The following is a 15,180-nucleotide window of genomic DNA, read 5'->3' on the forward strand; positions in this document are numbered from 1 at the left end:
ATTTTTGTAATCAGAACAATAGCATCCAACGAACCAACACAAATAAAAGTTGCGTGAGATTAAACAATGCATTTAGATTAAATGGAATCATGTTTTCCTTATGTATAACTATTATGTGTGTGTATAATATGCCCAAATGAGTTATAACTCAAAATGGGACAAAACACTCAGTTTCTGCACGTCGCCTTGGTTTTTTATATGACATTAAATTTTTGCTTTGTTTGTTTGACATTATCGTATAGCGACATATCTTAAATACCAATTAATTAAGATTGATCAGTAATCTGATAATTCTTAAAAAATAAGGATATTTCCTAAAAAAAACATAAGATAATAGTAAGAAAGAATATTTGATGAGCAGTACCAACGTTTGTCACGTTTATTTTGGATTGATTCTTCATCGGCGTCGGATAGAACCAACATTTTCCATCTGTTGAAGGAAATAATCCGCATTGCATCATCACCGTGATAATATCGTGATAACGCGAACAAAAAAAACCCCGTAAAACCTTACTTTAATTCAGTTGACTGTAACCTTAAATTGTATCAGTAAGATCCCTTTGTACAAAATTTGCCCTTTTCTGTTTACAATCTTATGTAAGTTCATCACTGTGTAGTGATTATTAAGGTAAGTATTCATTTTTTTCATTAACTGATGCCACATATTTGTAAAGATTAGTATGGCCAATAGGGGTTTGGGACAAATTACCGGGAAATAAAGCTTTGTGTTGATTGCCACTGTCTTAAAAAAGATATTTACATTTCATCCATTATGTTTCATTTTTTTTTTATTGAATAACGTTCTTATTTAAAAAGATATAACCAAGAACTCACAAAACATTATTGATAAAGAAGTCTAGACATTTTGACAAAAGAAAACAGTTAAGTTATAATGTCGATAGACTTCAAAAAAAGTGTGAATGCTTTTTGATCCAAAATCTGATATAATCTTCTTTCCTAAAGGGCTTGTGTTGTTAGCTTGAAAAAATGACCTATGATAGATTGAGGTCAACTCCTTACTACCCAAATTCATCTCATAAAGAATGTATGTTTTACTCCCGAAAAAGATCCTTCCTCAAAACAAAATAAAACAAACTTTTGAAATGTTTATTATTATTATTTTTATTCTTTGGCCTTTCCCACCCACTTTTGTAATGTTGCCCTTAAGAAATATATACGTATTTTTGTTATCCCCCGCCAAATCGAAGGATTCGGGAGGGGGATATTGTTTTGGCGTTGTCCGTCCGTCCGTCATTCCGTCAGTCCGTCCGTCACCATATCTTGGTAGGCATTGATCAGAAAATGTTCAAACTTAGTCAGAATGTTTCCCTTGATCAAATCTCGACCGCTTGTAAAAGTGGGTCACATTGGGTCACAAAATAGGTCACTAGGTCAAATCTTAGAAATATCTTTGGAAAAAACGAGAGGCATTATACATGGTCAAATATTCATGAAACTTAATCAAATTTTTTTCCTTGATAAACTCTTGGACGTATATAAAACTGGGTCACATATGATCGAATTTAGGTCACTAGGTCAAATCTTAGATAAAACTTGTCAGGAACCATAGCATGGTAATAATTGGTCAGATTATGTTTAAACTTGGTCAAGATATACCCCTTGATAAAATATGGACCGCTTGTAAAAGTGGGTCACATGGGGTCAAAAACTAGGTCACTAGGTCAAATCTTAGAAATATATTTGGAACAAACTAGAGGCATTATCCATGGTCGAATATTCATGAAACTTAATCAAAATATATCCTTGATAAACTCGTGGACGTATATAAAACTGGGTCACATATGATCGACAATTAGGTCACTAGGTCAAATCTTAGAAAAATACTGTCAGAAACCATATCATGGTAATGATTGGTCAGATTATGTTTAAACGTGGTCAGGATATACCCCTTGATCAAATATAAACCACTTGTAAATGTTGGTCACATGGTGTGGCGGTGTTTTTATTTTAGCCACATTAGATTTTAGGTCTTAACTTTATGAAAGACCACAAACACAATTTTTCACTGTTTCTTTCTTTATTTATACAGTTTTAACAATTTTAATTCTAATAACAATTCACAGTAAATGTCCTAAATAGTGAACAGTACGTAATGAATTTATTTCCAGATGTTAACACTTTCTAACTATTATAATCCAACAATTTGTCATATATCCAATTTATAATTGATAGCCCGATGTTATAAACCTTTTTAAATTCTTTTTATTTAACTCCTTTTAAAAAACTTTTAACTCTTTTTTATTCTAACTTTTTTCAACTCTTTTATAAACGCCCAACAAAGGCCTTTTATACTATTATTTACCAACAAAACAAACATGAAGTGCACGAGTATTGTGAGTAGCACGAATTCATGTGTTATTCGTGCGACTCCGCCGGAGTATTGACACCGTTGAATAACACCAGTAGACTCATATCGATTAGTTACAAGGTCAACGGTGCTAATGAACAATGTTATACTTAAACGATTAAACTGTAATATTGTAAAAAAGCTTAAGGTAATACAAATTAAAGTTTAAACAAATGATAACCATATAACATCTGTTTAACATAAGAATCAATCTCAAAAGTATTGTATATTTAACTAACTCATATTAGAATAAAAGTATGTTATTTCGCGATGTTCGCGACACATGGGGTCAAAAAGTAGGTCACCAGCTCAAATCTAAGAAATATCTTTGGAACACGAATATTCTAATATTCATGAAACGTGATCAGAATGTTTCCTTGATGAACTCTTTTACATGTTTAAAACTGGGTCACATGTGATAAAAAATTAGAAAACTGGGTCACATATGATAAAAAATTAGGTCATTAGGTCAAAAATCTTGTCCGAAACCATTTCATGGTAGTGATTGGTCGGATTATGTTCATACATGTATGACTGAATACATGATAATAATTCTCAACAAACTCAAACTTATATCCAACGTTCATAACGGTCCATTTCTTTGCAGCTTTATTACATGTTAATATAGGAAAATCCACCTACTTTTCATTTCCAATTCATGAACTTTGCCTAATCAGTCGGGGGATATCAATTTAACGAATTTGCTTGTTTTATTTTTAATGAATTAATACCACATGTTTTATTATTTTATTGAATTATTTTTATGATTCTTCTTCTTCTTCTTCTTCTTATTATTATTATTATAATTATTATTATTATTATTATTCTTTGGCCTTCCCAACCCACTTTTGTAATGTTGAATGCCCTTAAGAAATATATAAACATTTTTCGTACTTTCTCACCAAGAGCAAATACAACTTTGTTTTTTGGTAATCTAAACTAATTTTGGTCATTTTGACACAAATAAATAAATATATTGTAGACTGACTTTTCCGAAAATGTTTTCATTATCCAAAATCTGATAAAATCTTCATTCGTTAAATTTGGTCCACTCCTTTAACCACCAAACATGTCGCAAAGAATGGATGTTTTTCTCCGAAATAGATTGTTCCTTGTGAAACTAAATTAAACGCCAACTTTTGAAACGTTGTAATTTTAGCCCTCCCGACCGACTTTTGCCTTGCGGTTCAGCTTAATAGGTCAGCAGGGATTGTGAAAAAGAAGCTGATATTAGAATTATTTCCTTGAATGCCATATCTTTAATGGAAACTTATGTTGATATAAATGCTTTTCAACCCTAATTGTCATATTTTTAAGCAGAAGTTTCACATCTGTTTTCGGAAATAAACGAGTCCATATAAACATCCGCATCAGAGTATTTTGATGCTTTTTTGTCTGCGCGACTCTACGCCTCCTAAGTCACCTTCGTCTTTTCCTTGCCATAATCCTCAAGCTAAGCATATATAGCTAAAAGATAAGAATGACCCGCTAAAACGTTTAACTTCCGGGACCTTGGACCTATATTGCAATACCGAATTACTCTTTGCATTCGTTATGTTTAAGTTAGTACAATGTATTTGAAATGGTATATTTGCAAAATAAATATATTATTAACATGAATAAACTGCATATAATGAAATGCACTTATGAAAAAGGTTTAGGAATGCAATACGAATTAAATGGACATTTAATTTTAATTGTCTATGCGTTTAAACCTTTCCATTAAGTATAAAATTATGTGATAAAACCAGAAATCAGAATTATGGAAAATGTTTCAACAAACGACATTGGACCTCTTAAACTAAGGGTATTTGCATTGACTGAATGTACATACTAAATTGTTCTGTCGTTATAGTAAGTGTGTGTATACATACCACGTGATAAATTGCATTTTAAATGCTACGTCTGAAGGAAATATTTTGCCTCGAATAAAGAATTTAAACCGAGATAACTTTACTATCTATTCACCATTTTAAATGAAACATAGCGCAGTCTACACCAGGGTTTGATATATAGTGTAGTTTCTTAAAACACTTCGACACACCTTTTCACAATACGGCCGTCTGACGAAGCACTGTGAGCACATTATTTTGGAAAACATGTTTGTCGAAGTGTTTGATAAAACTAATCACCTTAACAAACTCTGGTAGTTAAACGAAGGCGTGTCATTTTAAGCGGCATAGACTGCCCTTTATTTTATCTAAAATGGTTTATTAAATGAAAATCTGGCGAAGCATATATGACGAAATGTATCATGTGATATACCCACTGTTATCGATAAAGAACTCTTTGGGATTGTATTTTCACTTCGAGTAGCTTGTGTTGTTTTAAAGATACATCTCGAACTTAAACTTTGGAATGGATTTCACATAAACAACACGAGGTGATTAATGCCAAAACGACCTAATTTAATAGAATTGTTTATGTAATAAATAATGACGCCATCATAAAAATGGAACATTTGTTATTTTATACTTTTAATGTTGAACTAGTATGGTAATTCTGGATGTGAGATCATGAATGTATTGCACATAAGCATTATTATGTCGCGGCGCATTTGTATTTAGCGCTGTAAATGATCAAAGAAGTATTTATATTGTGAATGTGATATTACATTCGATGTCATTCAAACGAGGGTTCCTTATGTTCGATATCAAAACGAAACAATTGCATATATTTGTATTATTTTCTAACAGATGGCAAACAGTGACAGGAACAACATCTCTACAGTTTGCTGGCAATACTCAGATGAGTTTTCAGAGACAAACCTGCACTTACTTGAAAACGAAATTCTCAGTGACATATCATTCGCTGCTGGAGAGGAAAGAACGATTGTCCGTGCCCACAAAATGATCCTAGCCAGCAGGAGCCCTGTTTTCTTTGCCATGTTCTGTGGGCTACTTAAAGAAACTTCAACTGTAGTGGACATACCTGATATCAAAGCTGATGACTTTAGACTATTTTTGAAGTAAGTATATATTTTAAATTTATCCATAATCGGATTGTTTAGTTTAATTTAGTTTAGTTTAAAATTATTTATTTTACAACGATTGTGAAACAAGCTTTTGCAGCTTATATTACTCACTTTAGCTGTCACAATGTTGCGCGGGAGTGTGGTCTTGTGTTGTGGGGGAGACCGGAGTACCCGGTGGTAACCCGGTATTTGTCGTGTCCGGGCTATAACTTTCTCTTGTATAAACAGAATTTAAAATAACTTGCCACATGTTTTCAACATACCAAAACGACATGTCGCGTGCAAGACCCGTGTCCCTCTCTCTAAGGTCAAGGTCACACTTAGAGTTTATTCACAATGGAACGCTGCATATAAGGACACAGAGTATAGGTTGTCGTGTCCGGGCTGCAACTTTATCTTGTATGGTCATATTTTAAAATAACTTGCCACATGTGTTTGACATACCAGGACGACGTGTCGCGATCAAGACCCGTGTCCTTCCCTCTAAGGTCAAGGTCAGACTTAGGTGTTTATGCACAATGGAATGCTGCATATAAGGACACAGAGTATAGGTTGTCGTGTCCGGGCTGTAACTTTCTCTTGTATGGACATATTTTAAAATAAATTGCCACATGTGTTTGACATACCAAGACGAAGTGTCGCGTGCAAGACCTGTGTCCCTCCCTCTAAGGTCAAGGTCACATTTAGGTGTTTATTCACAATAGAATGCTGCATATAAGGACATAGAGTATAGGTTGTCGTGTCCGGGCTGTTACTTTCTCTTGTATGGACATATTTTAAAATAACTTGCCACATGCGTTTGACATACCAGGACGACGTGTCGCGTGCAAGACCTGTTTCCCTCCCTCTAAAGTCAAGGTTACACTTAGGTGTTTATTCACAATGGAATAATGCATATAAGGACATAGAGTATAGGTTGTCGTGTCCGGGCTGTATCTCTCTAGTATGGACATATTTTAAAATAGCTAGCCATATGTGTTTGACGTTTGACATACCGAGACGACGTGTCTCGTGCAAGACCCATGTCCCTACCTCTAAGGTCAAGGTCTCACTTGGTGTTTATTCACAATGGAATGCTGCATATAAGGACATAGAGTATAGGTTGTCGTATCCGGGCTGTAACTTTCTCTTGTATGGACAGATATTAAAATACCTTGTCACATGTGTTCGACATACCAAAACGACATGTCGCGTGCAAGACCCGTGTCCCTACCTCTAAGGTCAATGTCTCACTTGGTGTTAATTAACCAGGTTTTCACATAGTGAAACCTGGTTATTAGAATGGCGAACGTCGTTGTTCGGGCGGGCAGGCGGGCGGCGTCAAACTCACCTATGAAACTGAAGAACTTTAGTAAGGGTTGACATATCTTGACCAAACTTGGTCTATAGAAAGAGTTTATGGGTACCATTCATGGGGTTGCGATTGGGGTCCCTAGGGTCAAAGTCTTTAGTTAGGGATGACATATATTGACTAATCTTGGTCCATAGGAAGAGTTTATGGAGACCTTTCAAGGGATTGCATTTGGGTTCCTTAGGGTTAAGGTCACTGTTACTAAAAATAGAAAAACGGTTGAAACTGAATGACGTTAGTTAGGGATGACAAATCTTGACCAAACTTTGTCAATAGGAAGAGTTTATGGAGAACTTTCATGGGATTGCGTTTAGGGTCCTTTGGGTCAAGGTCAAGCTTACTGTTACTAAAAATAGAAAAACGGTTGAAACTGAATAACTTTAGTTAGCGTTGACATATCATGACCAAACTTGGTCAAAAGGAAGAGTTCATGGATACCTTTCATGGGATTGCGTTTGGGGTCCCTAGGGTCAAGCTCAAGGTCACTGTTACTAAATATAGAAAAACGGATGAAACTGAATAACTTTAGTTAGGGATGACATATCTTGACTAAGCTAGGTCTATAGAAAGAGTTTATGGAGACCTGTCATGGGATTGCGTTTGAGGTCCCTAGGTTCAAGGTCAATGCGACTGTTACTAAAACTAGAAAAACGGTTGAAGCTGAATAACTTTAGTAAGGGTTGACATATTTTGACCAAATTTCTTCTATAGAAAGAGTTTATGGGTAATTTTCATGGGATTGCGATTGGGGTCCCTAGGTTCAAGGTCACTGTTACTAAAAATAGAAAAACAGACACAGGCTGAAGTTCTTCTGTCAATCATTAAAAACCTGGTTTCGTTGTATTGCGGTGGACAGATTTTAAAATAACTTGTCACATGTGTTCGACAGACCAAGACGACGTGTCGCGTGCAAGACCCGTGTCCCTACCTCGTAGTTCAAGGTCACACTTAGAGTTTATTCACAATGGAACGCTGCATATAAGGACACAGAGTATAGGTTGTCGTGTCCGGGCTGTAACCTTTTCTTATATGGACAGATTTAAAAAAAAACTTGCCACATGTGTTTGACATACTAAGACGACGTGTCACGTGCAAGACCCATGTCTCTACCTCTAAGTTGAAAGATACACTTAGGTGTTTATTCACAATGGAATGCTAAATATGAGGACATAAGAGTATAGGTTGTCAAGTATGGGTGGTATTTTTTTGTTCAGAGGCAATTTAAAATAACATGACTTATGTATATGACACGTAAAGGCAAGATCAACTTTTCATGTACTGACCTTGTTTATAGGCCAATGTCACATTCGGGGGCATTCGTCACATACTGTGACAGCTCTTGTTCTTAGATTGAAATGGAATATTTTTCAGGTATTTATATACACGATCGTGTGACACCAATGCAAACACAGTGACGTCTTTGCTGTACTGTGCGAAAAAATATGATGTCCCGTCACTGCAAAAGATCTGCCGGGATTTCCTCAGAAATGCCATTCATGTTGTGAATGTGTGCACCGTTCTAGAGGAGTGTTTACACTTTCAAGAAGACCAACTTAAAGAGGAGTGTATTAGTTTTATTTCTCAGAATACAATTGCCGTGCTCAAGACAAGATCATTTAAAAACCTTCCGACGAATACCGTTAAACTACTTCTTGAAGACGATGCACTGAACTGCAAGGAAGTCCATATTTATTCTGCATTGAAGGCGTGGGGTGTATGTGCTTGCAAACGAAAGGGAAAGAATATTCCAACAGCTGAAAATATACGTGACGAAATCGGTGATCTGATCAAGTTGATTCGATTTCCAACAATGAGTGTGGAAGATTTTTCTAAATATGTTGCGAAAGACTTAGTTTTAACACCAGAGGAAAAGCTGGCTTCCTATCAAGACATTGTTCTTGGCGATAAGATATCTGGATATCCAAACACACCTAGACAAGAACCTACGACTCTGTATAGGGTTATGAGATTCCGTTCCATAACAACTCGGAACAGGTCCATAGAAGTGGAACGTAATGGCATTGGTTTTACCGTTTCAAGAACATGTACACTTCACGGAGCGATGCTTTTTCGCCCAGCTGCTCCAGGAATGGTCACTGGCAAGTTTGTTTTGAATAATTTAAATAAAAAGTTAGTTGAATCAAATTTCTCTATTGAATTTGAGATAGGAAAGACCACGCTCGACCATTTATTCTCCCCAATACGATTAGAACCCGGGATAGAGTACTGCGTTCGGCATAATAGTATACTGACTCGCAAGTGTTTAAAAACATACTGCGGAAAAGATCCACAACCGACTAATGCAGATAAAGTTCAAATACAGTTAAAAGATGTCCGGTTCAGAGAGGGCATAAACAATACAACAGTGTCTTCTGGCCAGATCTTAGGACTGTTGATCGGAGTGAAAAGCTAAATCAGGCTTTAAGTACTCCAAATTGTATTCCTTCGTGTTCAGATAGAGTTGGGGTCCCTGATCATTGAAGTTCTTGGGATTTAACTATTTGTCGATTATTTTTTTTATTCTTATGTTTTCTCAAGTCTCAAGTGCATATTTTGATAATACTTACCATCTACGTTTTTACTTTATTCAGGATTGTTGGATAAGAGTTAGGTTGTGCACACAAATTAGTTTAAACCCCCAGTAAATTTACATTTTACTGACCGTTTTAAGGCGGGAGCCAACAGTCCATGATTAACACCCCTAGTTGTATATATATTATATATGTGGTGTGTTGTTTGTGAAATTGTGTGTTGGTGTTCAATGTTTTTGGTTTTTGATTGTTTGTTGTTGTGTTCTATGTCATTGGCATTGACCCTGTGCCATTAAACGGGGTGTATGTTAAAATATTCCACCACTGGACTTGCTTCTGTTATTTTTCATATTAATGTTGATATTAAAGTCACATTGCGGTTTAAACCATAGTGTTGATTTGTTTTTCGGAAAACAACTTTTTGGAACCTGCTTTTGGCTTTCCAGAAAAAAAGTTAAGCTTATTTAAAACTTAAACGATAAATGTATCTACTGTCATAAATCTAAGAATTGACATGATTTTAAAGGTAAGATTAAAATAGCGTGACTATTAAAGTTGAAAGTTGTAATTTTGTATCCTTAATTTACATGTTTCTGTTTGAAACGTTACGGATGTTTGAATATTGAACATTTTAAATAATCCAAAGATTATTTGATTCAGGGATTCGCAATTTTAAATCCGATAAATCTGTTTATCAGCCATTACGATTTTCCATCAATTTCGATAACTGAACTGGTGTTGTTATAATAATATGTCTGTTTATATCTTTTCAAAAATTGCCTTATATGTGTATGTGCTATATTAATCCCCTGCCGTAAGGCAAAGTCGATAAAGTAATGGTAGGCGTGTGTGTGCGTGCGTTTATGTATGTGTGTGTCAGGGCAAATTTCTTTGAGGTATTGACCTCAAACTTCATATATAGATAAATCTCATATAGGGGAATGGCAGTGCACAGAAACCATAACATTGGCTGTAAATATTTAGTTATTGCTCTTTGTTAATATCCAAACATATATTTTGTCCGGAGCATAACTCGAAAAGTGTTTTAGGAATTGACTTCAAATTTAAAAACAGTAAAAAAATATTATTCAGGAAAAGTGCCCAGGAACAATAAGTTAAATTTTGTCTGTGATATCTTCATTTATTGTAAATGTTTATTTTCATACTTATTTTATGACCGGAGCATAACTTGAAAATTCTATATAAATATATTCTAACATTAACGGAGATGTGCAGGGCATAGGTACCATAATTTGGCTGTAGTCCTTTTTAGCTATGGCCCTTTGTTAAATTCCATTCTATTTTCTTTTGTCCAGAGCATTACTCAAAAAGTGTTTTAGGTATTAACTTCGTATACAGATATATCTCATTAAGGAAACGTTCACTGCACATGAACCATAACTCTGGCTTCAATATGTATTTTATTCATAGCCCTTTGTTATTTTCCATACACATTGTTTTCTCCGGAACATAACTCACACAGTGTTTAGGTATTTACTTCAAGCTTCGTATACAGATATATCACATTAAGGAAAGATCACTACACATGACAATAACTTTGGCTGCAGTATTGTTTTAGGTGTTTCCTTTCTTTATTTCCTTACTTACTTTTTGACCGGAGCATATTAACTTGAAACGTCTTTGAGGTATCGACTTCAAACTTCTTATACAGATAGAGCTCGTTAAGGAATGATACAGTGCACAGTAAACATAACTCCGGTTCAGTATGTTTTACTCATTGCTATTTGTTATTTAACATACCTATTGGTTTGTCCGGATCATCACTCAGAGTCCACAAACAGTATTGGCTTTGGTTGCATTGTATTAGATAATGCCCTTTGTTCATTTACATTCTTATTTTTTACCTTAACATATCTTGACAAGTCGAGTACATACTTCAAACTTGCCATACCGATAGATCGCAATGAGAAAGAGTGCACAGAAACCATAACTCTGGTTGCAGTATTTCTTAATGATTGCCCCCTGTTTATTTAATACTATATATATATGAGTTTTCATACTATTTTTTGTCCGGAGCATAACCTGATAAGATTTTAAGTTATTGTAGACTCTGCTTTCTACTTTAAACATACATATGTTTTAAGCAAAACACATCGTATAACATCCGTTACATATTATACGTTACTTAAACATGTGTGTTTCTCATTCAAAATAGCCCATGCGTTTTTGTAAAACGTTCTTAGGTGTGTATTGTAAGCCTTTTATAGGTTTCTTAATGTTGGGCTAGCAGGAAACCTTTTGAGCATTAAAATATCAATACGTAAACTTATTGTTTTCATTGTTAATATTTTAGCTGCAACTTATTCATTTCTTTTCATGAATGTTATACAAATTCAATTTATTAAAAATGATGAAACAAATGTAATGAACATACATAATAAAAGAAAATATATGTTTGTAGCAGTTATACCTCCTGATACTATAAACGCAGGTGATTAATGTTATATCATGTAAATTGTACTCTTGGCAACTAACCAGATATGATATTTTGTCTGTAAATCTTGTATTTGGTGATTTTATAGATTTTTTCCGAGTACTCGAGTAGTGATTTGGTACTCGAGTACTCGGACGTTCGATCGAGTACTCGAGTACTCGGGTACTCGTTGCCATCCCTAGTTGTATGACAATGACATCAATATTGTTTTGCACTCATGTTGATATGTTTAAAATATGCTTAGATTGTTTAATGTCATTCAGCTTATTTTTGCTTTCGGTAATTTAAATTTCGGAGCATATATCAAAGCATTAATATATTTCAGAAGTGTTGCATTTATTAAGGCGAAAATGTCATGAAATGCTATAATATATTAATATTGTATTAATAAAAATATCAGTAAAACATGATAATTATTATAACACATAAAAATAAGATTCGTGTCTAAATTCAAATCGAAATGTTGCATTTTATAACAGTAATCTGTAATTTGTCCTTTTCGTCGAACCATATCAAATAAAAACAAAACATTGAGGCATCTTTATGAACATTTTCTAGTATTGTGACGAATTTTTCATATAATTCCCCCCGTTTACAAATGTGAAATAATTGCAATCTCTTCATTTTCTTAATCGCGTGAACAACTTTGACAACACAAGGAGATAGTTGTTTAAGCAAAAGCGCAATGCAACTATTCACCATGAGATTAAGTCATATTACTATAATACCGAAGTAAATCAAAAGAGCGGTTTCCGCTATAACAGTTAGCCCATATAAAGAGATGGAAACATTCAAGCTCTTCCTACAGAAAGTTAACTTGGTTCTTAAAACATAGCATTGAAAAAACGCTCTGCAGAATTCTAGACACCGAAACGTTCAAAGCGCTCAAAGCTAACTTACTTGTTCACTTAAGTAAAGCATCCCCGAAAATGTAGGTATTGTCAATTCGCCACGAGAAGGCAGGGATAATATCTAAAAGGAAACTCTTAGCACGTTTACATATATTGTTTGTTTAATATCGATTTATTAATGGTTACATGTAGCAGAGTATTGGTACTTGGACTAAAGCATTGATTGAAATTATCAGATTCGAGACGTATCGAAAGTGGGCGTGTACCTGTAGTGTCTTTTGTGTTATAAGGGCTTTTTAATATATCAAATATATTAAGTTAACAGTTATTGTCTAGCTTTGTCGTCGTCAAAATTGTCGTCATAAATGTCGGCCGTACCTACCATACGTTTAAGATAATGACATGAAACTTCAAGTGATATTGGCATTATCAGTAATACATGAGCCTTTTACAACAATATTTAAATGTGCGGAGCGCTCAAAGCTAGCTTACTTGTTCACTTAAGCAAAGCATCCCCGAACATATTATGGCGATATGAAATAAAGTAAGTGTTATAGAAATAAATGTAGGTATTGTCAATTCGCCACTGGTATACAGGGATAATACCTAAAAGGAAACTCTTAGCACATTTACATATTTTGTTTGTTATCGATTTATTGTTGGTTACATGTAGCAAACTATTGGTACTTGGAGCAAAGCATTGATTGGAATTATCAGATTCGAGACGTATCGAAAGTGGGCGTGTACCTGTAGTGTATATTGTGTTATAAGGGCTTGTTAATATATCAAAGAAATTATTGCCATAGCTTTGTCGTCGTTAAAATTTTCGTCATAAATGTCGGCCTTACCTACCATACGTTTAAGATAATGACATAAAACTTCAAGTAACACTGGCATAATCAGCAATGCACAAGCCTGTTACAACAATATTTAAATGTGCATCACGCACCTCATAGCTCTAACTTAACAACATATGTGTTTTTACGTGATGTTCTCGTTGAACTATGAAACTATTACACCATGATTTATAAATCATGATTTCTAGTTATGAACCAAAAAAACGATATTTGGATAGTTGTGTTATGGCTGATGCCTTGTGATGCTGTGTCTCTTGCCCGATATTCGATGGCACTGTTTAAACATAACGAACCTTACAATTTTTTGGTTTCATTTTCTTTTTCAACCATCGAAATTTCTATTTCTATTTCGCACCTTTACTGCAAATAGCGGACTTACTATCCAATGGCAAAAAAAGAACAAAAGCGATCATGTGACAAAATACCTAAAAGTCATTGGACTCGGAGACGATACAAACAAATAGCCTAATCTACAAACGTGTGTAGCAATTAAGGCATTTTTGTTATATTTGTGGCGGTTACTTCTGGCCGAAGTTCCAGGCGATCTTTTTCACCTGATAAAATAATGCAAATATACTTAGTAATAAAATGACAACTAAGCTAAATTGTTAAGTATTAACTTTTCTTACAATATGAAGTAGGCACTGATTAATTTATTGATGATTGTTTTTATTTTGGCTTGGATTTGCATTCCACTGTTTCTGTTACACGAATGTATATAAACAGATGTTTTCTAAATCACTTTGATCACGGTTATCAAAAACAATTCGTTGCTAGGTATTTGTATTGTTGTCTTATATATGCCATATTACTTTTGCTACAGACAGCAAGATGGATTATAAAGGGTATGTTTGGCATTTTTGGTATGTTGTAAGCCAGTGTGCAGATACCCTGACATGCATATAAAAACATAAACAATCCCGAACATATAATTAAACCTTAATTATCACAGATAGTGTTAATTCATCTCATGCCTTTGTCCTTTTAAAAGCGTCTGTGTTCAATATACTCCTGTTATTTGTCCTATTTAGATACACGTTTGGTCGGTTGTTTGCATATTTCCGATCTGTTTCGCATTCGGCGATAACTGTGTGTAAAACCTATTCTGACGCCGACATTGCCCGTAACCTACCGACGCTTTCTAACAGTGAACAGTTGCCCCTGGCGTCCTGGTGTTACGCGTTGATGATACGTACACCGTGCATTCAAGTAAGTTCAAAACCTAGTTGTACAGTGTGTGAATACAACGCAATAAATCGCGTCATAAACGCTCAAAAAAAGTTCAGGAAAACATATTCAGTCTTTTATTTATTTTTTTAAAGTAGTATTGTCATTTTGTTCCTATAATTGTACATATACTTCGTATTGTATTTCAAAAACATCGTCATAAATAGACACAAACACATTAAAAGCATGTAAACGCTTACTGAAACCTTTATAAAAGACAAGTTATGATCCGCAAAGATCCGCTATTGAAAGTTACATAAGTTTCCTTAGTGTTAACGTATTTTTGTAATCAGAACAATAGCATCCAACGAACCAACACAAATAAAAGTTGCGTGAGATTAAACAATGCATTTAGATTAAATGGAATCATGTTTTCCTTATGTATAACTATTATGCGTGTGTATAATATGCCCAAATGAGTTATAACTCAAAATGGGACAAAACACTCAGTTTCTGCACGTCGCCTTGGTTTTTTATATGACATTAAATTTTTGCTTTGTTTGTTTGACATTATCGTATAGCGACATATCTTAAATACCAATTAATTAAGATTGATCAGTAATCTG

The 15,180-nt window shown here is 34.5% G+C and overlaps 1 protein-coding gene across 1 annotated transcript; it reads left to right on the plus strand.

The window, feature by feature from the left end:
- Positions 1-588: 588 nt before the first annotated feature.
- LOC128238419 (BTB/POZ domain-containing protein 6-B-like) lies at positions 589-11,968 on the plus strand. Its single transcript, XM_052954333.1, has 3 exons — positions 589-628; positions 5,065-5,336; positions 8,065-11,968. Exons 2-3 carry the CDS (start codon positions 5,065-5,067, stop codon positions 9,104-9,106), a joined length of 1,314 nt encoding a protein of 437 aa, XP_052810293.1. The 5' UTR covers positions 589-628; the 3' UTR covers positions 9,107-11,968.
- The last annotated feature ends 3,212 nt before the right edge of the window (positions 11,969-15,180 follow it).

The sequence above is a fragment of the Mya arenaria genome, chromosome 1 (assembly GCF_026914265.1).
Source record: "Mya arenaria isolate MELC-2E11 chromosome 1, ASM2691426v1".
Taxonomy (NCBI): Eukaryota; Metazoa; Mollusca; class Bivalvia; order Myida; family Myidae; genus Mya; species Mya arenaria.